The sequence below is a fragment of the Bos javanicus genome, chromosome 26 (genome assembly GCF_032452875.1).
Source record: "Bos javanicus breed banteng chromosome 26, ARS-OSU_banteng_1.0, whole genome shotgun sequence".
Classification (NCBI taxonomy): Eukaryota; Metazoa; Chordata; class Mammalia; order Artiodactyla; family Bovidae; genus Bos; species Bos javanicus.
In genome coordinates, this window is record NC_083893.1 from 15,549,696 (window position 1) to 15,576,075 (window position 26,380).

A 26,380-nucleotide genomic window follows, 5' to 3' on the forward strand; every position below is an offset into this window, starting at 1 on the left:
AATGCTTTATATTTATCTCAAAGACAAATATGTTATAATTTCTATGTGGAATCTAAAAAATATATATAGATCTTAAAAGTTCTAAGAACTCCACAATGGCCAACTATAAAAATTTTGACTCCTTTCCTTCCTTCATTCCCAGTGACTTTAGCAAGTCCTGTAGAGTCCATATCTGAAATGTATCTTGACTATCTATTGTTGTTGCTAAGTTGCTAAGTCACTTCAGTCATGTCCGACTCTGTGTGACCCCATAGACGGCAGCCCACCAGGCTCCCCCGTCCCTGGGATTCTCCAGGCAAGAACACTGGAGTAGGCTGCCATTGACTATTTATAATACTCTGCAATTAGCTAACTTATTTGATTTACTTGTTTATTGTCTGCCTTCCTCCAGTAAAATAAAAAAGTTCTTTCTGCTTTCCGCTGGATCCCCAGAGCCACTGGGCTTGGCGCAGTGTATGTTTTCAATAAATAAAAATCAGTCGTTGGATGAATGGATGGACACATATCTTTTTACCAAGACTGGATGCCCTGTTGTAAGGTGCTGATTTTATATCAAAAAAGATATTGACCCATATAGGGCATTAGTCTGTCTAATTTTCAGCACCTTCTATTACCACATTAATCCAGTGAGATAAAGTTTATATATTTTTTCACCTTGTAATTTAAACTACAAATCTCCATAAAAAGGAAACATATTTGCTCATTCATTAGTCATAACTTGACTGTTTTCCAAAGTACTTTAGGGTGACCATGAAAGGAATTATCATGAATAAAAACTATAACAACTGCAATGTTAACATCACTTAACACTCTTGCCAAATAACAACATTTTCTTGAATCCTGTTGTTTGGGTTTTGGGTGTGACCATGTTTAGGGCAATGGATAAAGCGGAACCACAGAGCTGGACAAACCCAATTTCAGTCTTGGCTCAGTTTCTTACTAGTTGTGTAAAGTTCACTGTCTCACTCTGTCTCTCTAGGCTCACTGTCCCCATCTGCAAAATGAATCAACCTCATAGGGCTAGTGTGTGGATTCAGATATGCAAGGAAATACTTATCATTGCACCTACCCCATCATCATTGTGTAGGTTGACTTTTGCCATGTGCCAAGGCATTCCCAGTGCTTCATGGTTTATAACAGCAGTCACTTATGTGGCTCGTGTTCCTGTGAAGTGTCTGGACGGTGCTCCTGGTTTGGACGAGCTGATCTTTGCTGGGCTCTCTCATATGTCTGTGATGGCAGGTGGAGGAGCCATTGGATAATCTAGGAGGGATTCACGATGTGCGTGCCCGGTGGCAAAGTGAAAGAAAGTGGAGTTTCTCGGTCATGTCTGACACTTTGTGGCATCATGGACTGTAGCCTGCCAGGCTCCTCCATCCATGGGATTTTCCAGGCACAAATACTAGAGTGGGTTGCCATTTCCTTCTCCAGGGGATCTTCCCGACCCAGGGATCGAACCCAGGTACCCCACATTGCAGGCAGACTCTTTACCCTCTGAGCCACCAGGGAATCTGCCTATTGGCAGGCTATTGGCCAAGGTGACAGGAGTGACTCAGCTGTGGTCCGTCATCCTCCAGCAAGCTAGTTCTGGCTCCTTCGCTTGGTAGTTGTTTCAGAATTCCCAAAGTGGCAAGAGAGAGCAAGCTCCAACGCTGAAGACTTCACTGGCAATACATTTACTGAATTCCCATTAATTAAGCAAATCACAAGCCTGGCCTGGAATCTGTGAAGGAATAATGTATGGTCATTTTTGTAGTCTATTGCAATCATCCTTGTTACCATCATCATAAAAACCGGTATTTGTTGAACATTTATTAAGCAGGTGTTCCAGTCCTATTACTGTGTTTATCAAAGCTTGTAATTGTTACTACAACTTTATGGGACAGATAATATGTATTATATCCCTGTATTGGAGAAAAAGAGACTGAGACATAGGATGGCAAAGCAGCTTAGATAAAGTCACACAGCTGGGAAGCAGAGAAGCTCAGACTCAAACCAACACTTCAGAGCAGCACTCATAATTACTGTTTTATACTGCCTCCTTCTCCCATTCGATGTACGTAAAATTTTCGATAGTTGCCTTTTTTTTTTAACGGATGATCTAGTAAGGGGTTATTGCCTATATTTTAACATGTACCCTAAGCACTTCCATATATTTGAATTCAGCTTATCAAGTATTGGCATGAATGACATGTGTTAGTCCAGATCATGGTAGGACCTGTAGATATATTTCTGATTCTTTGTGGATGGGGTGTTAGCAGTAGTGACAGCAGCTCAGGGATGTATTCTTAGAACTCTTCATTTCTCCTTTCTTCAGAAAAGTTGGAGAGCTTGGGAACAGCTGGTAGCAAGGCTGAATAATTACTTAATATATCCAAGTATTTGCGTGCATACTGTCATGTCTGGCTCTTTGCGACCCCATGGACTGTAGCCTGCCAGGCTCCTCCGTCCATGGGATGTCCCTGACAAGAATACTGGAGTGGGTTGCCATGCTCTCCTCCAGGGGATCTTCTCAACCCAGGGATTGAACCTGCATCTGCACTGCAGGCAGGTTCTTTACCACTGAGCCACTGGGCCTTTGTAGCAGCATTCCTCTGCTGAAAACAAATAGACCAAAAAAAGTGAAGGGCTACCAATCTCTGATAGATTAAATCTCTTTTCTTGACTTTCAAGGCTGTCCTTTGTCAGGCCAACTGACCTTTTCAGTTCCCCAGTGATTTCCCTACACGCTCTGCTCTTAATTCCTGCTCTCCTCACTGTCCCCAGGACACACTGTTTTCCAGCCTCTTCACCCTTACTTGTCATGTGACTTGCCTCCCTCAGCTGCCCCAGTTAGAGCCATGCTTCTTTCTTTATCTTTACCTATCAAATCTCACAGTGGGTTCTCTTTTCTGAACATCCAGTGTTTACTTCTGAAGGACTCTTTTGAGACTTAGTGTGTTGGAGATTGCCTGTATGATTTGGAGCTGGGAGAAGAAAAGCATGTCCTGAGCTCTGCAACTCTCTACCCCCATTTATCCTCACAATACACCCAAATAAGGTTAGGATGACATTATCCAGCACATAAGAGCAAGGGTATAACTCCATCACAGCGAATTGCATAGACTGTGCTCTGTGCTCTGTTGTTATACAATCACCTGATGATTGTTTAGAGCAGGGTCCATTCTCTTCCTGCTCAGTGCTAATGGGCACCGTTTCTAGACACCAGACTGAGCACTTTGTATGTATTGTCGGGGGGGAATCCCAGAACATCTCTAAGAATGGGCATTAGTATCCTCTCTGCCTGGTCAAGGCAGAGCTGGGTGTGCAACCCCACAAACCTGACCCCGAAGCCTGGGCTCCTTCTGTCCAAGCACACCATCTCTGTGGCCACCAGAAATTTAATGACAGAATTAAAGTTAAAGATTCCACACTCTGTCTTCAAATGGAAAGTATATACCAGAAAGCAAAGGAAGGCAGAGTAGAAGTCTAGTCAGGGTGTCACCACAGACTAGCTCATTGGGGTCCTTTTGAGTACCCTGGCATGCTAGTTAAGGTGAGGTTTGGAGTGTGCAGCATCACAAGGGTGCGTGCAGAGTCTGAAGGGCATGCAAGGTTCTTCCCTTCCCTCTCCACTCATCGCTGTCAGCAGAGGAGATGACCTCCACTGTCGCCCTACCCTGAACTTTTTATCTGTTCACCCTCCTTATTAGACTGTGAACTCTTGGAGAGGAGAAGCTGTTGTATTTACCAAGGCCTAACACATAACTGGTATATAAACACAGAAGAACAATTTTTTAATTTAATGCATCAATTGTCAACCAAGGCATGGTGCTCAAGGTAGCATGATGGAGACAACACAGTATAGTAAACCTTTATTCCACCATCAGAAAGCTAGGTTAATTCACCCTGTGTTAGCTTTGTTCTCTGGCATTTATACACTGCCAAGAGGCTCTGGCTTCCCAGAGACCTTGACAAAACCCCATACCTCCCAGATATAATGCCAAACTTCATAACTTTCAGGTCTCATTTTCTAAATTAGATTGTGAAGTCCTACAGCACAAGAGGTGTCTGTTACTCTTCGTAAACACCTCACATCTTTCAATGCAGTGCCCTGCACAGAGCAGATCTACATAAACATTTGTTGAACAATTGCACTGAAATGGATTGGAATTATGGCTGGGAAAATGTTGTAATAATCCAATCTCTTTGAGATAATTCTTGGTGAATTCAGGTGATGAAGGAAAGAGGAAATCAGGATAGCAGCAGAGGCAGAAGGAAGAAAGGAAGGAGAAGTGGCAGGATCTGTCATCTCACTGGATGTGGGGGTGAGGGAGGAAGAGGGGGAAAAAGGATTCAAAAACTTTGGTCCAAGCTGATGGATTGAAAGCTTATAACCAAAAAAGGGAATATAGAAGTTCTCCTGCCCCTTAACCCACTCACCCTTATTTCATTCTGAGCATGAAAGGAGGACTCCTCATGAATGTGAGTTTTCAGGGTTCCTTGGAGATAGACAGACAGACAGATAGACAGATCTGGGGGAGTCACTCAAGAGAGTCCAGAATGACAAATAGGAAAGGTACGCCCTTGTCCCACTGTGGACGAGCTTTGCTCTGATAAAGAGAAGGAGGAGAAATTTGAGCTGAATATATTTTTGGTTGGTACAAGTCGTAAGTGCTCTGTTTGATAGCAGGGTTGTTTGAACGACCTATTTCATAACTGCACATAGCTTTCCCAAATAAATGGTGTCTGTAGAATGTTCAGGTTAATGTATGAGCCCAGTGTTCACGAGTGTTTGCGCTTAGAGCGACCGAGACTTCTTTCTTAATAAGTCATCTTGGCATTTTGTCAACAAGTTAATTTGCTTTTCTAAGAAACTAGATTAATACTTCCTGTACTTTGTGCTATTCACAGATCTACAGTGCAGTGAGAAGGGGAGAAGCCACAGAACAGACAATTAGATCTCTTCTCCATTTCTTCGCCAAGCTCCCAGCCTCCGAGACAGCCCATGAAAGGATCAGTGTCGGTCCGTACTTAAAGCAATGTGTCCGAGACACGGTGTGTGAGTATCGTGCCACCTTGCAAAGGACTTCCATATCTCAGTACATCACCGGCTCTCTCCTGGAAGCCACCACATCTTTAGGAGCAAGAAGCAGCCTCCTCAATTCTTTTGGAGGATCCACGGGACGAATGATGCTGAAAGGTACTGTCTGAAATTTCACTTTTAACTCTTCATCATTGAATGCAGAAAAGAATCTGAGTTAACATTTATGCATCTCCTCATGGAAAACTGAGTCCACTTATCAACAACTTTCAGAAAAGGTAGCTGCTTTAAAAGAATATAAAATGATAGTCCTTTACTAAAATCCCTTAAGGTATAAGCATTCTGAATAATGAACGCTAAGATTTTGATGTTTCTTTTTCAAAAGAAGTAAATGACTAAATGCTGTGTTTAATTTTTTTAAGTTATTCTAATAGATGAGTTCTCCTAGTGGTGGTCTATGACAGATGTCAATTACTGTAAAAAAAAATAAAAATAAAAAAGCTCGTAAAAACGTGTGGTCATGTAGTCACAGTGAAAACCAACTGTTTCACTCAAAACAGAGTGGAATAGAGTTCTCTTGCCTACACAGAATTAATAGGTTCATGTTGACTAGAGAAGCTAAAGGCCATCTTCCAGCAACTCCCATCTTAAAAGACAAGATAGTCAGAAATCCTGCTAAGAAATGAAAACTAATGGAGAATAGGGTCTCTGCATCAGAACTTCCCAGCTACTTCCCACAAGTGGTGGACAGGCAGGTCAGAAATGGCCGTGCACCAGTGGAGATTTGTGCACTGCACAGCTGTCACCACCCACTTGGCATCCTTCCCTGGCAGGAAGCTGCCAACCAGACAGGGACCATGCAGAGCAGCGTTCCACTGCTCAGGGGCTGCCAAGAACTCTCTCTGACATCCTGCCACTTCTCTCAAGGAGAGCCCCTGTCGTCCCTCCACAGCAAGCCCCAGACCTGGGATTATCACACCAGTGGTCTTCCTCCTTGACCCTCAACCTCCCCTACCCCGCCCCACCCCAGCACCCCTTGGGAAGACCCTAGAGGAGGTCCACACCTATCTGTGTACCATGTGGGTGCCATGCTGATTTGTTTTCTAGTGTCCCCTTAACTTTTGTGGATCGGTTATACATGATGAGTGAAGAAAAACACAAGATGGGGACCACTAATCCCAGAGACTAAAGAGGAGAAACTTGGATTCATATATGTTTCATACATTCAGCATACGTTTTTTGAGCACCTGGGTGCTGGGTTGGGGACAAAACATAGCCCTTACCCCCAGGGAAATTGTTGAGAAGACCCCCTGAAGGAAAGAAAGGCTACCCACTCCAGTATTCTGGCCTAAAGAATTCCACAGACTGTACGGTCCATGGGGTCGCAAAGAGTCGGATACAACTGAGTGTCTTTCCCTTTCACTTTCTCACCCATGGAACTTGTAGTCTCTAGGTAGTAAGGGTTTCCCCTATCCACAGGATTCAAGATTTCTCTATTCTGATGCGGCTCCTGGTAACTGCCAAGCTTGCATTCTGCATCAGTGATCTTCCTGGGAATTCGGGTTGAAATTGACATATAGAGTTGGCAGAGCTTCAGTGCTTGAGACTCTATGTAAGGAGCTTATCCTGTGCATTAATCAGGCTTTTGTATCAGATCCCCACCCTGTGCCAAGCAGTGTGTAGGCCTTATGGGAGATCCTAATAACATATAAGTCAGTTTTCTTGCCTTTAAGTTTTTATGATCCTAGTGAGGCAGCCAGATTTGCATGCACCAAGTATTCAAAGAACAGACTGCAGGGAGTTAAATGCCAAATAATGTGGAAGTGACTCTAAGAGTTCAAAGTGTTTGGAAGAAGAGTTAATGGTCCATGTGACAAATGGTTTGGCTGCAAAGGAACAAAGTCAATAAAAGCCACTTTGTTTCTTCTCTATTAATTGCAAAAAGACATATCTCCAGGCTCCCCAAATGTTGTGTTTTGGTTCCCAGGCAGGCTGCCTCCAGTCTTACACAGACCTTTGGGGAGAAAAAAGGAGGCCATTAGTTAAGGTGTCTGTTGCCCTGATAGTAAGTTGATCTCCATTGCTCTTTGCACTTTCCTGTTCAGATCAGAACTCTGAGATCAGCATTCCCATCTCTGGGACTTGTTGGATCATCAGCTGATGAGTTATCATTGAATTGGGTTTTACGCAAGAGTTGGGAGTTTCTTTTAACTTTCTGTTTTGCAGCTGTTTAATGGTTTCTGATATCTGTCTGTAAGTAGTTTCTGCTGAATAATATAGTTAGCAGGTTGGCTTCAGCTCCAAGCTAATTTCTGTATCTCTACCTTGCTCCCTTGGAAAACTTTTTCAACTTCAGTGCTTTCTCCCATGGGGTTTTCAAAATCTGTATGTGCTGTAGTGAAACATATGGTTCTTCAACATGCAGTGGAATATAATACATCTTAAAAAACCATACATGGCCGTTCAAAATCACGGAGTGTTTAGAGAACCTATAGGTTCAGCATATTGAGTAGCTGGGTCTTGAGCTCTGTTGGCCTCATACTCCAGCAGGGGGTCTGGACGATATGCTTGGCTGCTAAGCCATGTTTGTCTGCTTGTTTTATTGTTCACTGTGTGTTCTGTGGCACTGAGCAGGCCAACAACTTTCAGCTCTGTGTCACTAATGAAAATCTATGGGAAGTGTGTGACACACTCAGTCTCCAGGTTATAAACGACTCATGTTCTAGAGTTCATTTCTCAGGAGCTGTGTGGAACTCAGAACGCTTTCCTGGAGAAGCAGTATTAAACATTGTGATTTGGTTCCAGACTTTAGTCCTCAAAAACCTCTTTAACCCACAACACAGTTGAAATCTACACACTTCCCATGGAATAGAGAGAAAAACACAATTATTAGAATACTGAGCATCAGCCTCCAGGAAAAAAGCAATACCAATGAGTTAAAAGGCATTTGTTGTTGAGGGGAAATCATTTTAATTAAGATGAGTAGAGTTAAAGTAAAACTTCCATGGAGATTTTGTAAGGAACTTTGGGCCATTTCAGAGGTTTTAGATGTTGGCATCTATAGTTCTGTTATTATGGTTAATTATATTTTGAAACTCATATCTAATGTGAAAGATTCAGAAAATTATTATCCCAATAACTTTCTTTTCTTTTAATGAGAGGCTTATAAATGGAATGAAGACAGGAAGAGGGAGATAGGACAGAATTTGTAATTTTTTCCCAGAGGGAAAAGGTAAGGAAGAGGGTCAAAAAGAATGACCTTTTCCATGAGAGAGATCACATTTAAAGTGGATTAAATCAAGTTGGAAAAGGTAGGGGAAAAAAAAAGGAGGAGGGCGAAAAACAAATGCTATATGATTCCTTTTGTGTGGGGTGCTTAGAATAGTCCAAAGCATCAGAGACAGAAAGTAGAACTGTGGTTGTAGGGGCTGGTGGAGGGAGGGTTTGGATGTGGAGTTACTGTTAATGGGTGCAGAGTTTCATTTTGCAAGATGAAGAATTCTGAGGATGGATCATGGTGATAATTGTGTATAAGTAAATTATGATAATTGTGTATTGAGTAAATATGAATTTACTCCGTACAACTCAGCTGCATTAAAAATGGTTAAGATGCTAAATTTTGTTATATATGTTTTTACACAAATGAACACACACTCACAAATCAAAGGATTTAAACAGGAGGAACACATTATGCAGGTCCTTAGTGCCAGGCCCATTAAGATGTTAGAAAGAATCAAGTTTGTGAAAAAGAAATGTGAAGACAGCTTTCCAGGTGACCTACAGATGCCCCAAGTCAACTTGTCTCCTGGAAGTGGTTATGAGTACAAAATGAGGGTTGGAGCTGCCTGTAGTAGGTGAGAATAGGAAGAGAAAATGTCCAACCAATTTCTTCATTACTCACAGGGCATTCCCAAGTTAGGACTTGATAATGTCAAGGTTGATTGGCCAGAATTCTGCAGCTCTGCAGCATTACCACAGTCTACAAGATTCTTCTAACTCTCCAACATCTTCATCAGTTTGCACCCCTCCAGTGGTATGAGTAGCTCTGAAAAATCAGCCAACAGTCAGTTCATTCCTGGCTTTCTGCCTTCAGGACCAGTGAGGATGGTCTGTCTGCTCAATGGAAAGTTTGCCAAATAATGAGAAACATTTTCTGATATGAAGCATCAATCAGCAAGGGTATACTATCTCAAAAAATGGAAAATGGAGAACTTACTCCATCCTATCTTCCACTAGTTGAGTACAGTCAAGATCTTTCCACTTCCCATTTAATTCCCCTTTTCCTCCTCCCCATTAACCTTTCTGGAATCCCAGGACCAACTCTGTAGAGCAGTGGCAGCCAAAAGAGTTCTTGACTTCAATAATCAGAAAGACGTTTTCTAAATCCATTGCCTACTTTTCTTTTTTTCCAATGTACTCCCTACTAAAAATTACAAAAGCAAGATTAAGTCAAAAGGGAGAGAAAGGAATGAGGTAATTGATAGTAATGGGAAGAAGGAAATGGCGACCCACTCCAGTACTCTTGCCTGGAAAATTCCATGGACTAAGGAGCCTGGTGGGCTACAGTCCATGGCGTCTCAAAGAGTTGGACATGACTGAGCGACTTCACTTCACTTCACTTCACTTCAAAGCACTGAAATAGCAAAAGTAAAAAAAAAAAAAATAGTGATAAGGAAGAGGATTTTTCAATATAAGGTGGCTGTTTTCAAGTGCACATTTTGTATCAGCTTGTTCCTAAGTTTGTAAATCAAAGGATTAAATATTTACATGTAACTCGGACAAAGCATAGTCACATATTTAAATTATGTAGTAGGAAATGCTCATTTTGTAACCAGTTTGGGTGTTTATGTATAGAATAGTTATTAATAAATAAGTTATTCATCATAGATAGACTATAAATAGAATATTAATATGAAAAGAAAAGGTTTCCCTGGTGGCTCAGATAGTAAAAAATCTGCATGCAGGAGACCTGGGTTCCATCCCTGGGTCGGGAAGGTCCCCTGGAGGAGGGCATGGTAACCCACTCCAGTATTCTTGCTTGGTGAATTCCATGGACAGAGGAGCCTGGTGGGCTGTAGTCCATGGGGTCACAGAGTTGGACGTGACTGAGCGACTTACACTTTCACTTTCACATGAAAATAAAAAGTGCCCTGCAGATGTAATATTCTCATTTGAAAGTGGGGAATATTCTGTTTCTGATAGAAAGGTCTAATAATTTTCAACTTATTTTCTTCTACTGCAATAAGTATATTCTATTTGTGTCTTTTTCTAAAGTGAATACCTTTGAGTATAAAAATAGGAAGACCTAATAGGAATATACACACACACATTTGAACTATGTGATTGTACCTCATAAATAATTTAGTTTATGAAGGCTGTCTTGGTTGACTTCCTCATAATCAAAACAATTACCCTTTACATGCCTACCAGGCAAGGGAAGACGTCTCCATGGTTCTAATTCCAAGATGTAAGTGTATTTAAATCTGACTTACTAGTTTTGTGACCTTGAAATTATTTTCTTGATGTTAAAGTATGCTTTAATGCAACTTGGGTTATGTTTTTATACCAGTTAATCAACTGAGAAGTATTCATTCAGTGCCCACTATTGTCTAGGGCAGTGTCACCTCAGAGAAGAATGGAAACATCACATCTGGAAGCCTTCAACTTGTAAGATAATATTTCTCACTCCAGTGAAAATGTAATAATAGGTTTCAGGTTTACTGAAGTAGCCCTTACTGCCACCCTGAAAAGATTCACAAAGTTCAAGGTTAGTCACTTGAAGGTGGGATCTGTAGCTCATGGGGCCAGGAAGCTTGGTGGGTGCAGGACAAAAGCCCTCTGCCTTGGGATACGCATGGCCAGGCATGATCCAGGAGTGTGATTTCATGTTTAGATGTGACCTAAACCTGCACAGTATTTCTGATGGGTGTGACTCCATACCCCTGCTTATAACAAGGGGGATCATCTCCAAGGCTCCAGGGCAGCACAAAGTCATCAACCTCGAATATTACCAGAGACATGATGCTTCTCGAGTCAAAACAATCAAGAGTATTTTGGGGGAGGAGGAGGGTCAAGCAGAGGAACTAACTTTTTTTTTTTTTTTTGTTCACTTTCACTTTTATTTTTTATTTTTTTAAATCTTCCAATTTTATTTTATTTTTAAACTTTACATAATTGTATTAGTCCTGCCAAACATCAAAATGAATCTGCCACAGGTATACATGTGTTCCCCATCCCGAACCCTCCTCCCTCCTCCCTCCCCATACCATCCCTCTGGGCCGTCCCAGTGCACCAGCCCCAAGCATCCAGCATCATGCATCGCACCTGGACTGGCAACTCGTTTCCTACATGATAAGGAACTAACTTTTTAAGAAAACTTTTCCAAGCTGACATCCTCATTACTGTTATATCTGAAGTTGTAAACTGTCCCATCTGTAAAGAGAAAATTGGGCATACGGAAGGATTGGAATTAGAATCATAGTAATAGTTGTGAGTATTTTTTTAGTTCTTGCTGGGTGCCAGGTATTACTCTGAATGCTTCACGTGTTTGACTTCAGTGAAAACCATTCAATGATCCAATGAGAGAGGTACTATTTACTAATGAGGAAACTGAGGCCCAGAGATATGAAGAAACTTGCTTAAGAGTGCACGGGTAGTCTGTGATAAAGTCTGTGCTTGAACTCAGGCAGGCTGTTGAGTCCTTATTGTGTTTCAGACAATGCACCAAGTCCTTTATCTGCATTATTTCATGTAGTCCTTTTGGGTTGACTTGTGTCCCTTTAAAGAGATACGTTGAAGTTCAAACCCCAGATCCTGTGATGGGACTTTATTTGGCAGTAATATCTTTGCAGATGTAATCGCGTTAAGATGAGGTTATTTTCTGTTACAATGGGCCCTAAACCCAGTGAATGGCTTTCCTTATCAGAAGAAGAAACAGGCAGACAGACCATGTTGGGATGAACACCATGTGATACGAGAGGCAGAGATCAGAGTGATGCGTGGAAACCAAGGAATGCCAAGGACTGCCAGCCAGCAGCAGCCACTAGAAAGAGACAGGAGAAAATTCTTACCAGAGTATAAGAGGGAGCATGGCCCTGCCAACACCTTGCTTTTGGACCTCTAGCCTCTAGAACTGAAAACAAAGTCCTGTTGTTTTAAACCATCCAGTGGTGGCATTTTGTTAGGGCAGCACTAGGAAACGATGACAGCCCTTTTTTGGAGATCCTGTAAGGAAGAAATTGTTAGTGCTAGGAGACTAAAGCTCACAGAGGTTAAAGGACTTGCCCAAGGTCACACAACTAGTCAGTGTGTGTAGCCAACTCAGATCAAGCTTCTCCAGGGCCTGTGGTCACAGCTATGATGTAGACATGTTTGCAGGTCTCCGATGGCACTGTCCATTTCTGCTTTGTTTTAATTGATTATGGGTTTTTCTGGTCTCAGTCTCTAATATTCATCCTCCTCCCCCATGAGCCTCTTGCCTGACATAGGACCAGGCACAGAACAGACAGTCCATAAACTTTCATGGATTCCAGTGGCAGATGTGTTCACAGAATCAAGGAACATGAGATCATTGCTGTTTATCACATTTAATTGAATGAGATAATTTTAGAACCAAAGAAAGAAAGCACTAATTTTCACTGAAGGCTGCACTAACATATCAGGCTCATACCAAATGAAAATGCAGATACATTCAGTAAGTTTCCAAGCTGGTACAAAAGTTATTTTCAGTGTCTCAGAAGGTACTATCAGCACAAGGTCCTGGAATGGTTACAGAGCTATCTCCAGGGCCTTCCTTGCTCCCTGTCTGAATTCTTCTCCCTTCTTCCTCAGGCACCTCTTGCCTCTGGGGGTCCAGAGCCCCCTTAACTGTATCAGCCCATTTACTCCTCACTTACTACCCCATAAAAACACAATCTCCTTTTCTTTCTGTAGTGGATCCTAGCTATGCTTTGGGAAGAGAGGGATCTTGTGGGTTGGAATAGAGACCTGGGGTATTGACTGATGAAGGAAACTCCCCTGCGAGCATCAGGGACAGATAGAGGAGCCAATGGTAACTAGTAGAGGAAACAGAGCACCCAAGTATAAAGGCATGAGACAGGAAAAGGCACGATGTGTTCAGGGACTGCTGGTCTACCGTGCTGTTATGGCCAAAGTTTGAGGTGCACAGGAAGTAAATAGGAAGGTATGGGACAAGAAAATAGGTCTCCAGGGGCTGTAATTCATGATAAAGAGCTTGGATTCTACCTTGTAAGTAGGAGAGACACAGAAGGGTTCTAAGGAAGGATGTGATGTGATCATATCCTTTAGAAAGAACCATCTGGCTGCAGTGTGGAGTGGGGCTGCTCAAAGCATCATCTTTAGCCCACCTGCATCAGAATCGCCCAGCCTGAGTGTCCACGAAATAGCTTGCCTTGGCTTCATCCCAAACCTACCAAATCAAGAGTCTCTGATCAGGAATTCCCTGGCAGTTCAGTGGTTAGGACTCCATGATTTCACTGCCCAGGGCACAGGCTCAGTCTCTGGTTGAGGAACTAAGATCCTGTAAGCTACGAGGTACGACCAAAGTGGGGGAAAAAGCATGGCCAAAGCGGGAGGGGAGGAGCCTGAATCTCTGATACTTCAGGTGAGAATGCCTGGTGTGGAAGGTGGATGGAAGGAAAGAGTAGTGAGAACTGGAGGCATTTAGGAGGAGGCATTGCTAAGGCTCCTGAGAGTCCCTTGGACAGCGAGGACGCCAAACCATTCAATCTTAAGGGAAATCAACCCTGAGTACTCATTGGAAAGGCTGATGCTGAAGCTGAAACTCCAGTATTCTGGTCATCTGATGCGAACAGCTGACTCATTGGAAAAGTCCCTGATGCTGGGAAGGATTGAGGGCAGAAGGAAAAGAAGGTGTCTGAGGATGAGATGGCTGGATGGCATCACTGATACAATGGACATGAACTTGGGTGAACTCCAGGAGATGGGGAGGGACAGAGAGGCCTGGTGTGCTGCAGTCCATGGGGTCGAAAAGAGTCAGACATAACTGAGTGACTGAACAACAGCATTGCTAAGGCAGTGTTGGTTACTGCTGGCCCATTGTAATCTGTGAAAATTACAAAAATTTCACTCTCTCCAGAGTGATCAAGCCTCATCCCCACATACATCATTTAGTGCACAGCGTGTAGACTCAAATCTCTCTTCCACTTGGGTACAGATCTTTGTACAGTGCACAAAATCATCCCCCGTTGTTACCATTGGTAGTACATCCTTCCAATGTTGGTAAAAGTTAATTGAATTGTTGGATCATATGCTCGTCTATCCTTCCCATTGCATCGAGAAATCAAGAAGTAAGGGTTGGTTAAATCCTAACATTAAATTCAGAAAGATGACTGGTGAGGACAGCAACCCCAGTCAGTCACTTGGACTTCCCGTATTTGTTCAGTTCATTCAGTCGCTCATTCGTGTTCCGACTCGGCTACCCCATGGACTGCAGCATGCCAGGCTTCCCTGTCTATCACCAACTCCCGGAGCTTGCTTAAACTCATGTCCTTTGAGTCGGTAATGCCATCCAACCATCTCATCCCCGTATTTGAACTGATCATAAAAATACCAAGTCCTAGTTCCAGAAACTCAGAGTGGGCCATGTTTCAGAAAACCATTTGCAAGATAGTTATTTGAAACTCTGTACCCAAAAAAACAACTAGATTCCAATCCTTTCCTCCAAAGCTTGCTTATTGCATATAACACTGAACTCATAACTATTTTAAATCAAGAAGTCTTAAAATATGACTTGTCAATGTCGGTAAGTAAATGTTCTCCCCAAACAACCTAGAATAAGAAATCATTGCATTGATCTTGAAAAAGGAAGGTTTAGAGAAGGAGAAAGAGCAGTTGGATAATCTCGGGGGAGTTAAGAAACACATTTAAATTGAAATATAAAGAGAGAAGATTAAGAATAGTATTTAAATCAATTAAAAATAAACAAATTAAAAAAAGAAAACACAGGAAAAATAGTATTTAAAGCTGAAACAATACAGTTATTAACAGAAAAATAAAACTAAAAAGATGTAATTTGCAGTGATGGGGAGAATAGGCCAAATTTCTCATCTTCCATTGAGGTGATTAAATACACTATTCTTGAAAGGGAAGGGAATATATGTATTTTTTAATGAGATGCAAATCTTTTCTTTTCATCCTTAAATTGTACTTTTGTATTTATTTATTTTTGGCTGGGTTGGGTCTTTGTTGCTGCATGTGGGTTTCCCTAGTGTGGAGCTATTATAGTTGCAGCGCATGCTCGGACTTCTCATTGCGGTGATTTCTTTTGTTGTGGAGCACAGACTCTGGGGCATTTGGGCTTCAGTAGTTTGACTGCATGAATCTTAGTTGCCCTGAGGCATGTGGATCCTTAGTTCTCAGACCAGGTGTGGAACCCATGTCCCCTGCATTGGCAGGTATAAGCACTGGACCATCAGGGAAATCCCCAAGACCTCTTTTACAGTTAAAAGGTAACTGTCAAAGAATAGGCACAGAAATGGTAGCCTCCAAGAGAGGCCTTTTACTTGTCACCTCCTGCGCATTTATACTGTTTGAATGTTGATGTTCTTGTCCATACTACGTAACTAATGGTTAAAAGGAGGCATTTGGAGCCTGTGTGCAAACTGATGGATTCAAGCCCCTTGTTTCCAATGATACTATTTTCTGCAGCCATATGGGGCTCACATTCAGATGAGAAGGGGGACAGAGGCTTTGTTAAAGTAAGTGGGGAGAAGGGCTTAGAATGAATAAGAAAAGTATTCCTAGGGCTCTCTCTGTCCTGTTAATTGCTTCATGGTTAAAAGAAATTGACTGGGAACATCATTCTATCTTGGGTTTGAGTCTTGATTTCAACACTATGCCATCTTGAATAGGTGACTTTACTTTCTAGGCTTTAGTGCCTGCCACCGTAAATCAGGAATAAAAGTGACAACTTCACAGAGGTGTTCTGAGGACTAAATGAGATAATGTGTATAAAGAACTGAGCAAAGTATCTGGCATCTCTGTTGAGTAAATGGTAGGTTGATGATGTAATGCTGAGGATGATGAGGGTAGCAATGATGATTGCTGCCACCCTTACCAGCCCCTCGAAACGCCAGCCTTCCACTGTTCTTAATTCAGGTGCTCCGCTCTTAGCTCAGTCTTAGATGCACACAAACCTCCAGGTTTCCCTGGCTCTGGACTCAGGGAAGTAGTATCTTACAGGACACTTGAGAGCTTGTTTGGAGGTTCTAGCAGGGGAGTGCAGCTACTCGTATACCCTTGACTGAAGACCGGTCCTCCTCTATCAGGGATGGTCGTCCTCTTCGACCGAGAGTGCAGCTTCGAGAGGGACGCACATGGAGCGGTGAGGGAAGAAGGGGACACCCGCCTGGCCAGCCAGATCAGCCGAATCAACCCTGGCGATCAATGGGGTGACAGATGTCACAACCAGATCGCCCTCACATCCTTACAGGACACTTGAAAGGAGGTATCTAGAGGCTGGAGTCTGCCCCTTTGTAAGGTTTTCCTTAGGATTCATGCGTCAGATCATTCATTAATTCATTTAACAAACATTTGTTGAGCATCTTCTATGCGACAAGCACTGTGCTAGGCCCTGAGGATACAACAGTGAATAAGACAAAGTCTTAACTTTCAAGGAAGTTACCTGATAGTTCAGGAGATGCAAATATCCCTGCAATGTTCAGATGGTAACAAATGTTATAGTTGAGATAAAAACAGGATATAGGGGCTCAGAGGGTCCCTGTACCAACTTGAGTGAAGTCTGAGGTTTCTAAAATCACTTAAGAGCCTGGAGAAATGTGAACACCTTATGTAACTAAGGAAAACAAGCTCTCACCTGTATTATGATGCTTCTGTTGTTTTAGTTCTGTTTTTTGCTGGTATCATCTCTGTTTCCTCCGGAGTAGAAAAGGTGCTAAGCGTTTATTCCTGGGATTGGGTACCATGTCTACTAAGATTGGTATAAAATTTAGTGTTCAAGCTAGAGTTTGTACATTTTTATGAAGATGCATTTCTCTTTACAATAAAATTAAATGTTTCAATACATGTAACTAATCCTTTTGAGTGTTTTTAAATTGTTTACCTTTTTAAAGGACAAAAACTTCACTTAAATGAGCTAGGAAAATTCTTGTCCATGGGAACATTTATAGAAAGAACATAGTAGAATATACTTATAATTTGTTTATAATAACATGTGGGTCAGTAGCAAATATTTAAGAGGAAAAAAGAGAAGATCTCAGGACAGTCTGAGTCATTATTTAAACTTCTGTCGGAATTGAGTCTTAAAACCAAGAAATTACTAGTACAGTTAAAGTTGTAAGTGGACATTTTAAGAATGTTTGGTTTTCAATGGACTAAACTCTAACAGAAGATTTTGCCATCTTCTGGAAAGTATAAAATGTTTTGCCAGCTGGAAATATGTACATATATGGCATTTAAAGCCTTTTTACTCTCTATTTCATTGTAATAACAAATGACTCTATGATGGCCTGAACAAATGGTTGCTTCAGCCCCTCTGAGGCTCTCCTTGTGAATTTTACATTCACCAGAAACACCGTTGCTAACAGTCGTGGGTATTTTACCCTGATTCACACCCAGAATCACTCAACTTTTGCATTAGTAAGCAGACTCGTCTAAAATCCATTTCAAGCAGGTATTTTTGTGGATGATCTGGAAACATGGAGGGAAACTGAGAGTATAAAAAGTTTCCGAGACTCTGGCAATGCACAGGATCTGAGCTTGTGGATTACCAAGTCTAGAACTAAAACCTTTAACTGGGCTTAAAGGGGCAAAGCCTGCGTTTGGTCTCCAAGTCTCTCTGATCCCCAACCCAAGTTCTTAACCAGCAGGAAATCCTGCAGTTTTAACTCCCACTCACATCTCACCCTGTACTGACCTTGTGTGTGTGTGTGCGTGCACGCGCGAGTACATACATGAATATAACATAGAACCCCCAATTTGATTACAAGTCCATCCAGACTACAAAATTGATCTCTTCTCTGTGTACCTGCTGCCTCCTTGCCCTGTACTCCTCCGTGGACTTCTAAGACATCTCCAGCATTCTTTATTATGGGAACCTGTAGGGGTGGGTGGAAGGATCTTCCCATCTACGGCTGAGTAGTCATAACACAGAATCAACCAAATGTGAGAGGATATCTCAGGAAATATTTGTTGAGTGAAAAAATAAGTAAATGAATATATACATACAACTCAAGATAACATACAATTCCCCATACTAAAACCAGGAAAGAAATTTGAAGCCATGTGGTTCGAACCTGTGAGCATCACCATCCAGAGTTAAGTTATCAGCAATGACTATTTTTCAAGCATCATTTACAAAAGTCACTTGGGCTGGTCCTCATCCTGCTCAAACTGTGACTGGAGGTACAGGGTACAAGTCAGACCGTCTGAGAGCCATACAAGGAATATTTAAGCCTCTGATCTTCCTTGGCCTCTGAGTGAGAGAGTCCTGCCCTGGCCCATATTGAGGCAGACAGCATGGATTGACTTCTCTCTGGTCTGTTTCTGTCTCTGTCTGTGTGTCCTCGTACCCCTGAGCCAATTGACAAGTGCACTTGAGGGTCTTATCTCTGCAAAGTGGACCTACACTTTGTTGAGAAAAGAGAAAAGGGGAAAAGGAGTGACCCCAATCTCTGCATTAGCCCTGCTTTGAAGGGTCTGGAGTCTCTTTCCTGAGCAAAGAGATGAAGGCACCTCCATTCCACAGCCCTCACATTGAGAGAGGAGTCTATATTCCCTCTCTGTATTTGGGGGAATGCCCTCTTCTCAGTGGTCATCATACCCCCACACATGCCAAGGACAGGCCACTGGTGGTGGAAATTCATTTATCTTGCAAATATTATTAAATACCTTTACTGCCAGCTACCAGGAATAGAACAGACATTGTACCCACCCACATGGAACTTAAAGACCAGTAGGGAATCAAGTAATTACAAAAATAAATGACAAGTTGTGGCCATGGTGCCTGCTACCAGGGAAAGGGCCATGTGCATGTGACCCTCTAAAAGGGGGATTTGACCCAAGCAGAGAAGGCTTGCATGTAAGGCTAAAGGCTCTCCTTAGTTATCTAAGGGAAGGGGAGCAAGAAGAATGTTCTAGACAGAAGTAATCATTTGCCAAGGCCCCATGGCAGCCAGGAGTATGGCAAGTTTGAAGTTTGAGTGGACAGTTGAGATCTGGAGGGTTCCCTCTCAAGAAAGTCTGGAGAACTCAGAACTACAAAGGCTAGCAGGTATTGGGTGCTCATGGCAAGCCAGACACTCTGACAAGGTTTGTTTTTTTTTTTTTTAAATCTAATTTAAAACTCATGTTTTTACATGAGAAGAAGCTAAGCCACAGAAAAGTAAAGCAAGCTGCCAGATAGTACAGACTCTAGTTAAGGGCCCCTGTCTGTATTCTTGGGAGCCATGGAAAACCAAGTTTCAAACAGAAGAAGGGACACAATAGGATTTCTCTTTCAAAAGGATGATTCAGACAAAAATCAGCTTGAGATGACTCCAGCCCTCTTCATACCCAGATAAAAATGTTAGCATTTAAAACCACTGAGGATATTGAATCAGAGAAAAAAGGGTACTCTGAAAGAAAGCTACAGCTCAGATGAGCCTTAGTACTCTGCGGTTGTTCTGAGGAGGCAGGCAAAGGACAAATAACCTAGTAACCCAGCTCTCTCTACTTCCTGGGAACTGTATTCCAAGAAGTTTAGAAGAAAGGTTTGTGGTGTGGACTAGAAAGGAAGATTGATGACACCCCACCCACCACCCCCCCGCAGGCCCAGGGGGACTGTTAACACTCCTCCACCCCAGGCCAGACTCACTGAGTACTGAGTCATAGTAATGTCTTGCTTTAACCAAGGAAGCAAAAACTCCCTGGCGGGCCAAATCCAGGCCATGTGGCTTTTTCCTTGACAGCTTCAGTGTTTTTTTAAATTAGGAAATTTTGCGTTAAAATGTGGAGTTCTATCTTTTCTGGCACCCCGGGACCCCCATTCTCCCCTGGCCCCTTGCGCTGGCCCTGATCCATACACCTGCCTCCAAGCAAGATGCACCAGCTCAGCTCACCCTCCCATACCTACCCACCCCAACCCCACTGCTGGGTGTCTCCCTCCCAGCTCGGGTCTCATTTTCTCACCTGCCCGGCCCTGCAGACAACTTTTGTGTGCCCTGGGTGGTATGCCAGGGAGAATTTCAGTTCTTGGGTTTAGGAGGCTGGGCTGAAAGCAAGTATGTCTTCTGTAAACCAGTTTCTGCTTGGAAGTGGGGGAGAGGGGTCTCATTCAAGCAAGGGGTCTCAGGCGAGAAAAACATGTGAGATAAAGTAAAGGGTGAGAATGAGGAAGTGATTCTCAGCCAAGATCTCATGGGGGGAATACAAGGAGGCATAAGGCTAAGTTGGTAGATGTGGTCACAATTTGGAGAAAACAAGGGAAAAGTTTGGACCTAAAGCATTAGAGAGCCATCACAGGCTCTTAAAGCAGGTTGAATTTTAGGAAGGAAAGACCAACAAAGGTCAAGGGTCTGGAGGTAGGACACCCTCAGAAGGAGGGAGAGTCATAATCACAAACCTGCGTGGATATTCCCAGATCAGGAATAGTGTGCTCAAAATAAAGGGCCAGAAGCCAGTGTGAACACATGTAGTTTATGTTGGCCCAGGGCAGTGCTTACAGGAAAAAAGATTGGTCTTGAAAATTTAACATCACAGGGAGAAAAATGAAAAGGTAATACAAACTACAGTTGGTTAAGAATGGAGGCATTTTTACTATGACACAGCAGCATTGTGAAAATCCCCACACTTGAGCCAAGGGATATATGCGGCTAAACTTCTCTCAGAGTTTGGGCTTTTGACTGGTCTTGACGCAGACTGCTCAGCCCGAGGGGCTGAGAGCAGGGCCTCGTTGGGCTTCCATAAAGCATAGATCTTGCCCAAATGTGGAAAACCTTTAGGGACATGAAAACCATTAGGGATCTGTAGCCCTGACTTGAACCAAGCAGAATAAACAAACCCCTGCCCAAATTGGAACTCACTGGATGCCTTTCAGAGTTATCCAAGGGGAAAGGCTGGAGGCCTCAAGGGTCTTCAAGTGGGTTAATGTCCTGTTTCACTGCTTCACTCCAGTCTAATTTAACTGCGTGCTCTTCAGTCTTTGCCGTTTTTTGAAGTGTCTCAGCACCTCAGTTGCAAACCCAGAAATAGACTGTGTTCTGAACCTAAAACATATACAGTACTCCCTTTTTTTTTTCCTGCTAACGGGATGTTAAAGTCCGAATAAGATCTTCTGGAAGTGTGTTACATATTCAGGGACTGGGTTGGAAAAGTTCCAGAGAGCATTCACATTTTCCATAGACAGGGTCTTGCTAAGTTCCCAACCTTGATTTCTATTTTCAATATCCTTTGTCACTCTTTCCAGTCTCATTGTTTAGTTTTCTGTATGCATAACATAGTGTAATTGTGTCTCTCTCCCCATAACAGCTAAGTGGCATGTTTTCCTTTTAATTCCTTTTTTTTTTTTTTAAATGGGGAGGCAGATGCATAGAGAACTGTGAACATTCATTCATTTACTGAATAGTCAACTTGATGCCTAACGGTTGGACACTCAGATGCTGTTTGGAGACAGTGAAAGGGGTAGATTGAAGAAGAATTAACACTACTCCTGTCTCCCTGATGTTCACAGTCTAGTAAAAGGTGGAGATGGACACAGGGGTAGGAAACCAAGACTCAGAGCAGCTAAGGACCAAGCCCTAGATGGGCATGAATCCAAAGGTCACAGAAGCCTGATTTGAACTAACCTCAACCTAGGCTTGGGGCTTCCCTGGTGGCTCAGATGGTAAAAAATCTGCCTGCAATGTGGGAGATCTGGGTTCAGTCCTTGGGTTGGGAAGATCCCCTGGAGGAGGGCATGGCAACTCACTCCAGTATTCTTGCCTAGAGAATCCCCTTGGACAGAGGAGCCTGAGGGGCTGCAGTGCATGGGGTTGCAAAGAGTCGGACACGACTGAGCGACGAAGCGCAGCACAGCACAACCTAGGCTTGAGCTCTTGCCCTGTCTCTAGTCCACCTCTAGGAAACGAAGTGTAACACACTGTGAAAACGTTTGCTGAGCGCTAGCCATGGCTTTGTCCTAGACAGGGAAAACAGTGAAAAGAGGGCATGTTCTTCAGCTCCAGGAGTCAGTGATTTAGTTGATAGAAAGACTGACGTTGAATATGTGGTTACACCATACCGTGACACATATGAAACAAAGATTAGTGATTAAAAGTGTGCACTTTGGTAACAGACAGACCTAAATCCCAGATCCACATCAGACAAGCTTTGTGACCTGGGGTTAATTTGCTCCAGGCAAATTCTGTTCCTAAGTTTCATCATGTTTTCTGTAAAATGGGGACAATGTAGATACTTGCCTCACACAATTATAATGGGATAAAATCAATGAACTTAATGATTATAAAGCATACTGTCCAAAACAAACAACAGAAAAAGGTGTATGTAGAGCAAAGAAGACATCCCAGAAATAGTAAGAACAAAGGCTTAGGTCAGAATGGCTCTTAGAAGGGGTTCAGGTTTGGGTCTAGCAAGGGGTCAGGTTTGGCAGAAGGGAGAGAGCGTGAAGGGGGCTGTGGAAATGGAGCAGGGTAGTGTGCCCTCGTCTGGAGGCTGCCTGGAGCCGCAGGTGGACTCTGGGGGTCAGTGCAAACCTCAGGAAACAGAGCTTTTCACAGCTTTTGACCTCAGAGCTCATTTCTCCCATCCACACCCACCCTTCTCACAATTCCAGGCCACATCAGCCACCAACAGCAACTCACCTGCCTGGAAATTCTCTCTCTTCTTCCTGGCTATTAATAATTCAGGTGGATAATGCACATATAAATTTCCTTTTCTCTTTTTCTGCCTCAGACATGAGAAATTGGAATTTTTTGTGCAAACTCTTTCTCTTAGAAGAAAAAGAGAAAAAGGATGGAAGGAAATGAAGGAGGTAAAAGAGATAGAAGAAGGGAAAGGGAGGGAAATGCCTAGAGACAGGATGGACATACAGGTGCATGATAACAGACGTGTTCAGCAAAGAACAGACTTACTATCCCATTTATCAAAAATAAGTCACACAAATCAGTCTTGCCAATGGATTCCATTGAAAGGACTTCCTGTTCTTCTTCTCTTCCCTGCTGCTGTCTGAATGTCTGGACTTAGAGAAATTACACTAGCTATTTGAGGAAGAGTTTGCTTGCTGACATGGATGCCACATCCCTTCCAGAACCTTCTGATCTCCCCACAGTAGGGGGAGCAGGGAGCTCAGGTCTTAGATTCCTTTGGCCCTGGACTGTGTCACTGTCCCTTGTGTTTATCAGTCTCTCCATCTGTTCATTCAGTGACACTAACCTCTTCTTTCTGCAGGCACTCTGCCAGGAGTTGGAGATAGCAACATAAGCTATAGGAGGTCCAAACAACAGAACTGCTGCTGCTAGGTTGCTTCAGTCGTGTCCGACTCTGTGCGACCCCATAGACGGCAGCCCACCAGGCTTCCCCGTCCCTGGGATTCTCTAGGCAAGAACACTGGAGTGGGTTGCCATTTCCTTCTCCAATGCATGAAAGTGAAAAGTGAAAGTGAAGTCGCTAAGTCGTGTCCGACTCTTCGTGACCCCATGGACTGCAGCCTACCAGGCTCCTCTGTCCATGGGATTTTCCAGGCAAGAGGACTGGAGTGGGGTGCCAGTGCCTTCTCCGAAACAGCAGTACTACAGACTCTGAAAACAGCATTGAAAAAGGACCAGGGCTATGCAGAGCACCTTTGTATCAATTTACAGTGCCCAAAGGTGACTGCTTAGTGCTTAACTTGGGCCTGAATTCTTGTGATTTTTCTTAAAAAAAAAAATCATTTCTGTACCTTTATTACTTTGGACTTAAAAGCAAAAAGCCTACGTTGCTTTAAAAATATTGTTTTTAATATTGTATTAAGATCTTAATATTTTAAGATCAAAATATTGATCTTTTCTACTGATCAATTTAGTACAGTCATTCCAGGTCTTATGACTGTTCTATACCAGATCAAAGAGGAGCTGGTCTCAGGAAGAAAGCGTGAGGTCCCTCTTAAACATCTTGAAATCTGTATGTGTTTTCTTTACACATTTTATTGAACTGGCTCCCTTCTCCTGCGTCCCACTGCCATCATGGACATCATGTCACAGAATCAAATGGCCTTGCTAACCCCCTAGACTTTGGCCTAAGAAAGGTCCTGTGAAGATTCTTCTCGACATCCCATAGTGGAAGACAGTCAAGAAGTTGATGCAGACGTCCATGCAGGTGGATTGAGAGAAAGCAATGAAAACGGGATGGAAGCGACTAATTCTGGAAATAACTAGCAGACGCAAACTCAGCCCAGGAGGTGGAGGGGTGACAAATGTCCCCAGGAATTTGGACCAGAGGAAGTGAAGGTGACACCCTAAATAGAAGTTCAACTTGCATAACTTGACCCTAACATGCTGGTTGTTCAAGTAGACTCTCCCAATAGAAGCATCAGGATTGGAGCTAAGTGAGAGGTCAGAACTGGAATTACACATTCACAAAGTCATCTGCTTAGCTGTGATGGTTGCATCTTGAGATGAACATTTCTAGGAAATAGAGAGGTAAGAGAACTGCGACTGTAGAGTTCAGGTTCAGGAGCTGCAAGAAGACTCAGAAATCAGTGTCATTTCTGGAGAGGAAAGAGGAAAGCCAAGATCATGTAGTGTCCTGAGCCCGGACTCAGGGAAGGTCCACGGTGTTAGGCTTAGACTTGTAGATTACCAGGCTCCCGCTCCATGACATTTGCATGGTAATTTTAATGCACCAAATAATAATTTCCTCCAATCTATCACTAGCCACTTTGGCATGGCTGTTTTTCCCCCTCTTAAGGTTGGCTTTGACTTTGTCAGTAAAGATCTTCTACTCAAATAATACTGCATAATTAAATACAAAATAGTTTCTATCCAGTCGTGTCCACTACTAGATAAGGTACATCCCACAGGCTGAATTCGCGTGGTAAGTACTTACTGAGGATTTGAGTTGAAATAACATTTGGTCAACAAGTGACACACTGTGAATCCTTATGCCTTCAGGTTTTGGTCCCATTTTAGTTGAAAAGGGGAAATGAACAGTTTTGTGTTTGTGCATAACTTTAGCTGTGGTACCCAGAGTACAAGAAATGGGGAAGAGAATGAACTTTGAAGTCAAATGAGTCTGAGTCAAATTCCTGGCATCACTACTTACTACCTGTGAGTATTTAGGCAAGTTACTTAACCTTTGGTGTTTCCTCAGCTGTAAAATGAAATATTTAATCATACTTGGGGGCTTCCCTGGTGGCTCAGACAGCAAAGTATCTGCCTGCAATGCAGGCGACCCAGGTTTGATCCTGGGTCAGGAAGATCCCCTGGAGAAGGGAATGGCAACCCACTCGAGTAGTCTTGCCTGGAGAATTCCATGGACAGAGGAGCCTGGTGGGCTACTTTCCATGGGGGTCGCAAAGAGTTGGACACCAATGATTGACTAACACTTAATCATACTTAGACCAGAGTCACGGGTAGGACTAAAGGAGATACTTAAATAAAATGTTACAAAAAGTAATGCTGTCAGTACAATTAGTACTGCCTTTTATGGGCAAAAATAAATAAATAAATTCCAGGTCGACGTGTGTTTTTCTTATTAAGTGACTTTGAGCTACCCAAAGTCTGGTACAGGTCAGTTCTGAAATAATATGTTTTAAATCAGAAATAACATGCACCAGTTTTCTTTTAAGTCATAGAGCTATTTTAATTGATACTCATATCATCATGGGTTGAAAATGTGATTATGATAACAAACAACAATTTTCAACATGCATTTTTAAAATATGTATTTCCTTTCTTTAAAACAAACATAATTTTTAAAAATATCAGAGTGTTTGTGGTTTGAAGTCATGGTTACAGTCACATCCCAGTTTGCCATCTGTTCTTGTCCAATGTACAGGTCCAAGTTAAGGTCAGAACTGCAGATAAACAATAAATGTCTGCTGGTCTCATACAAGGCTTTTCTTGGTTAGGCTGTACTTAAATATGTGATATATTAATATACAATAACTATGCAGTTAAACATATGAAAATTAAAGTAACGCACCATATTAGTAGAATAATGGATAACAACCACATGATCATCTCGAAAGATGCAGAAAAATCATTTGACAAAATCCAATACCCTTTTACAATAAACACATTTAATAAAATAGGAATAGAAGGGAGCTTCTCTAACCTGATAAAGTGCATCTGTGAAAAACCCACAGCTAATACACTGTGTTATGGTGGAAGACTGAGAATTTTT

General features: G+C 42.6%; 1 protein-coding gene across 1 annotated transcript in view; it reads left to right on the plus strand.

The window, feature by feature from the left end:
- Positions 1–26,380, plus strand: part of PLCE1 (phospholipase C epsilon 1) — a 369,702-nt gene that overhangs the window by 170,347 nt on the left and 172,975 nt on the right. The window contains exon 3 of the mRNA XM_061402841.1: positions 4,894–5,182. Within this exon, the coding sequence (XP_061258825.1) occupies positions 4,894–5,182 (289 nt within the window). The remainder of the gene's footprint in view (positions 1–4,893; positions 5,183–26,380) is intronic.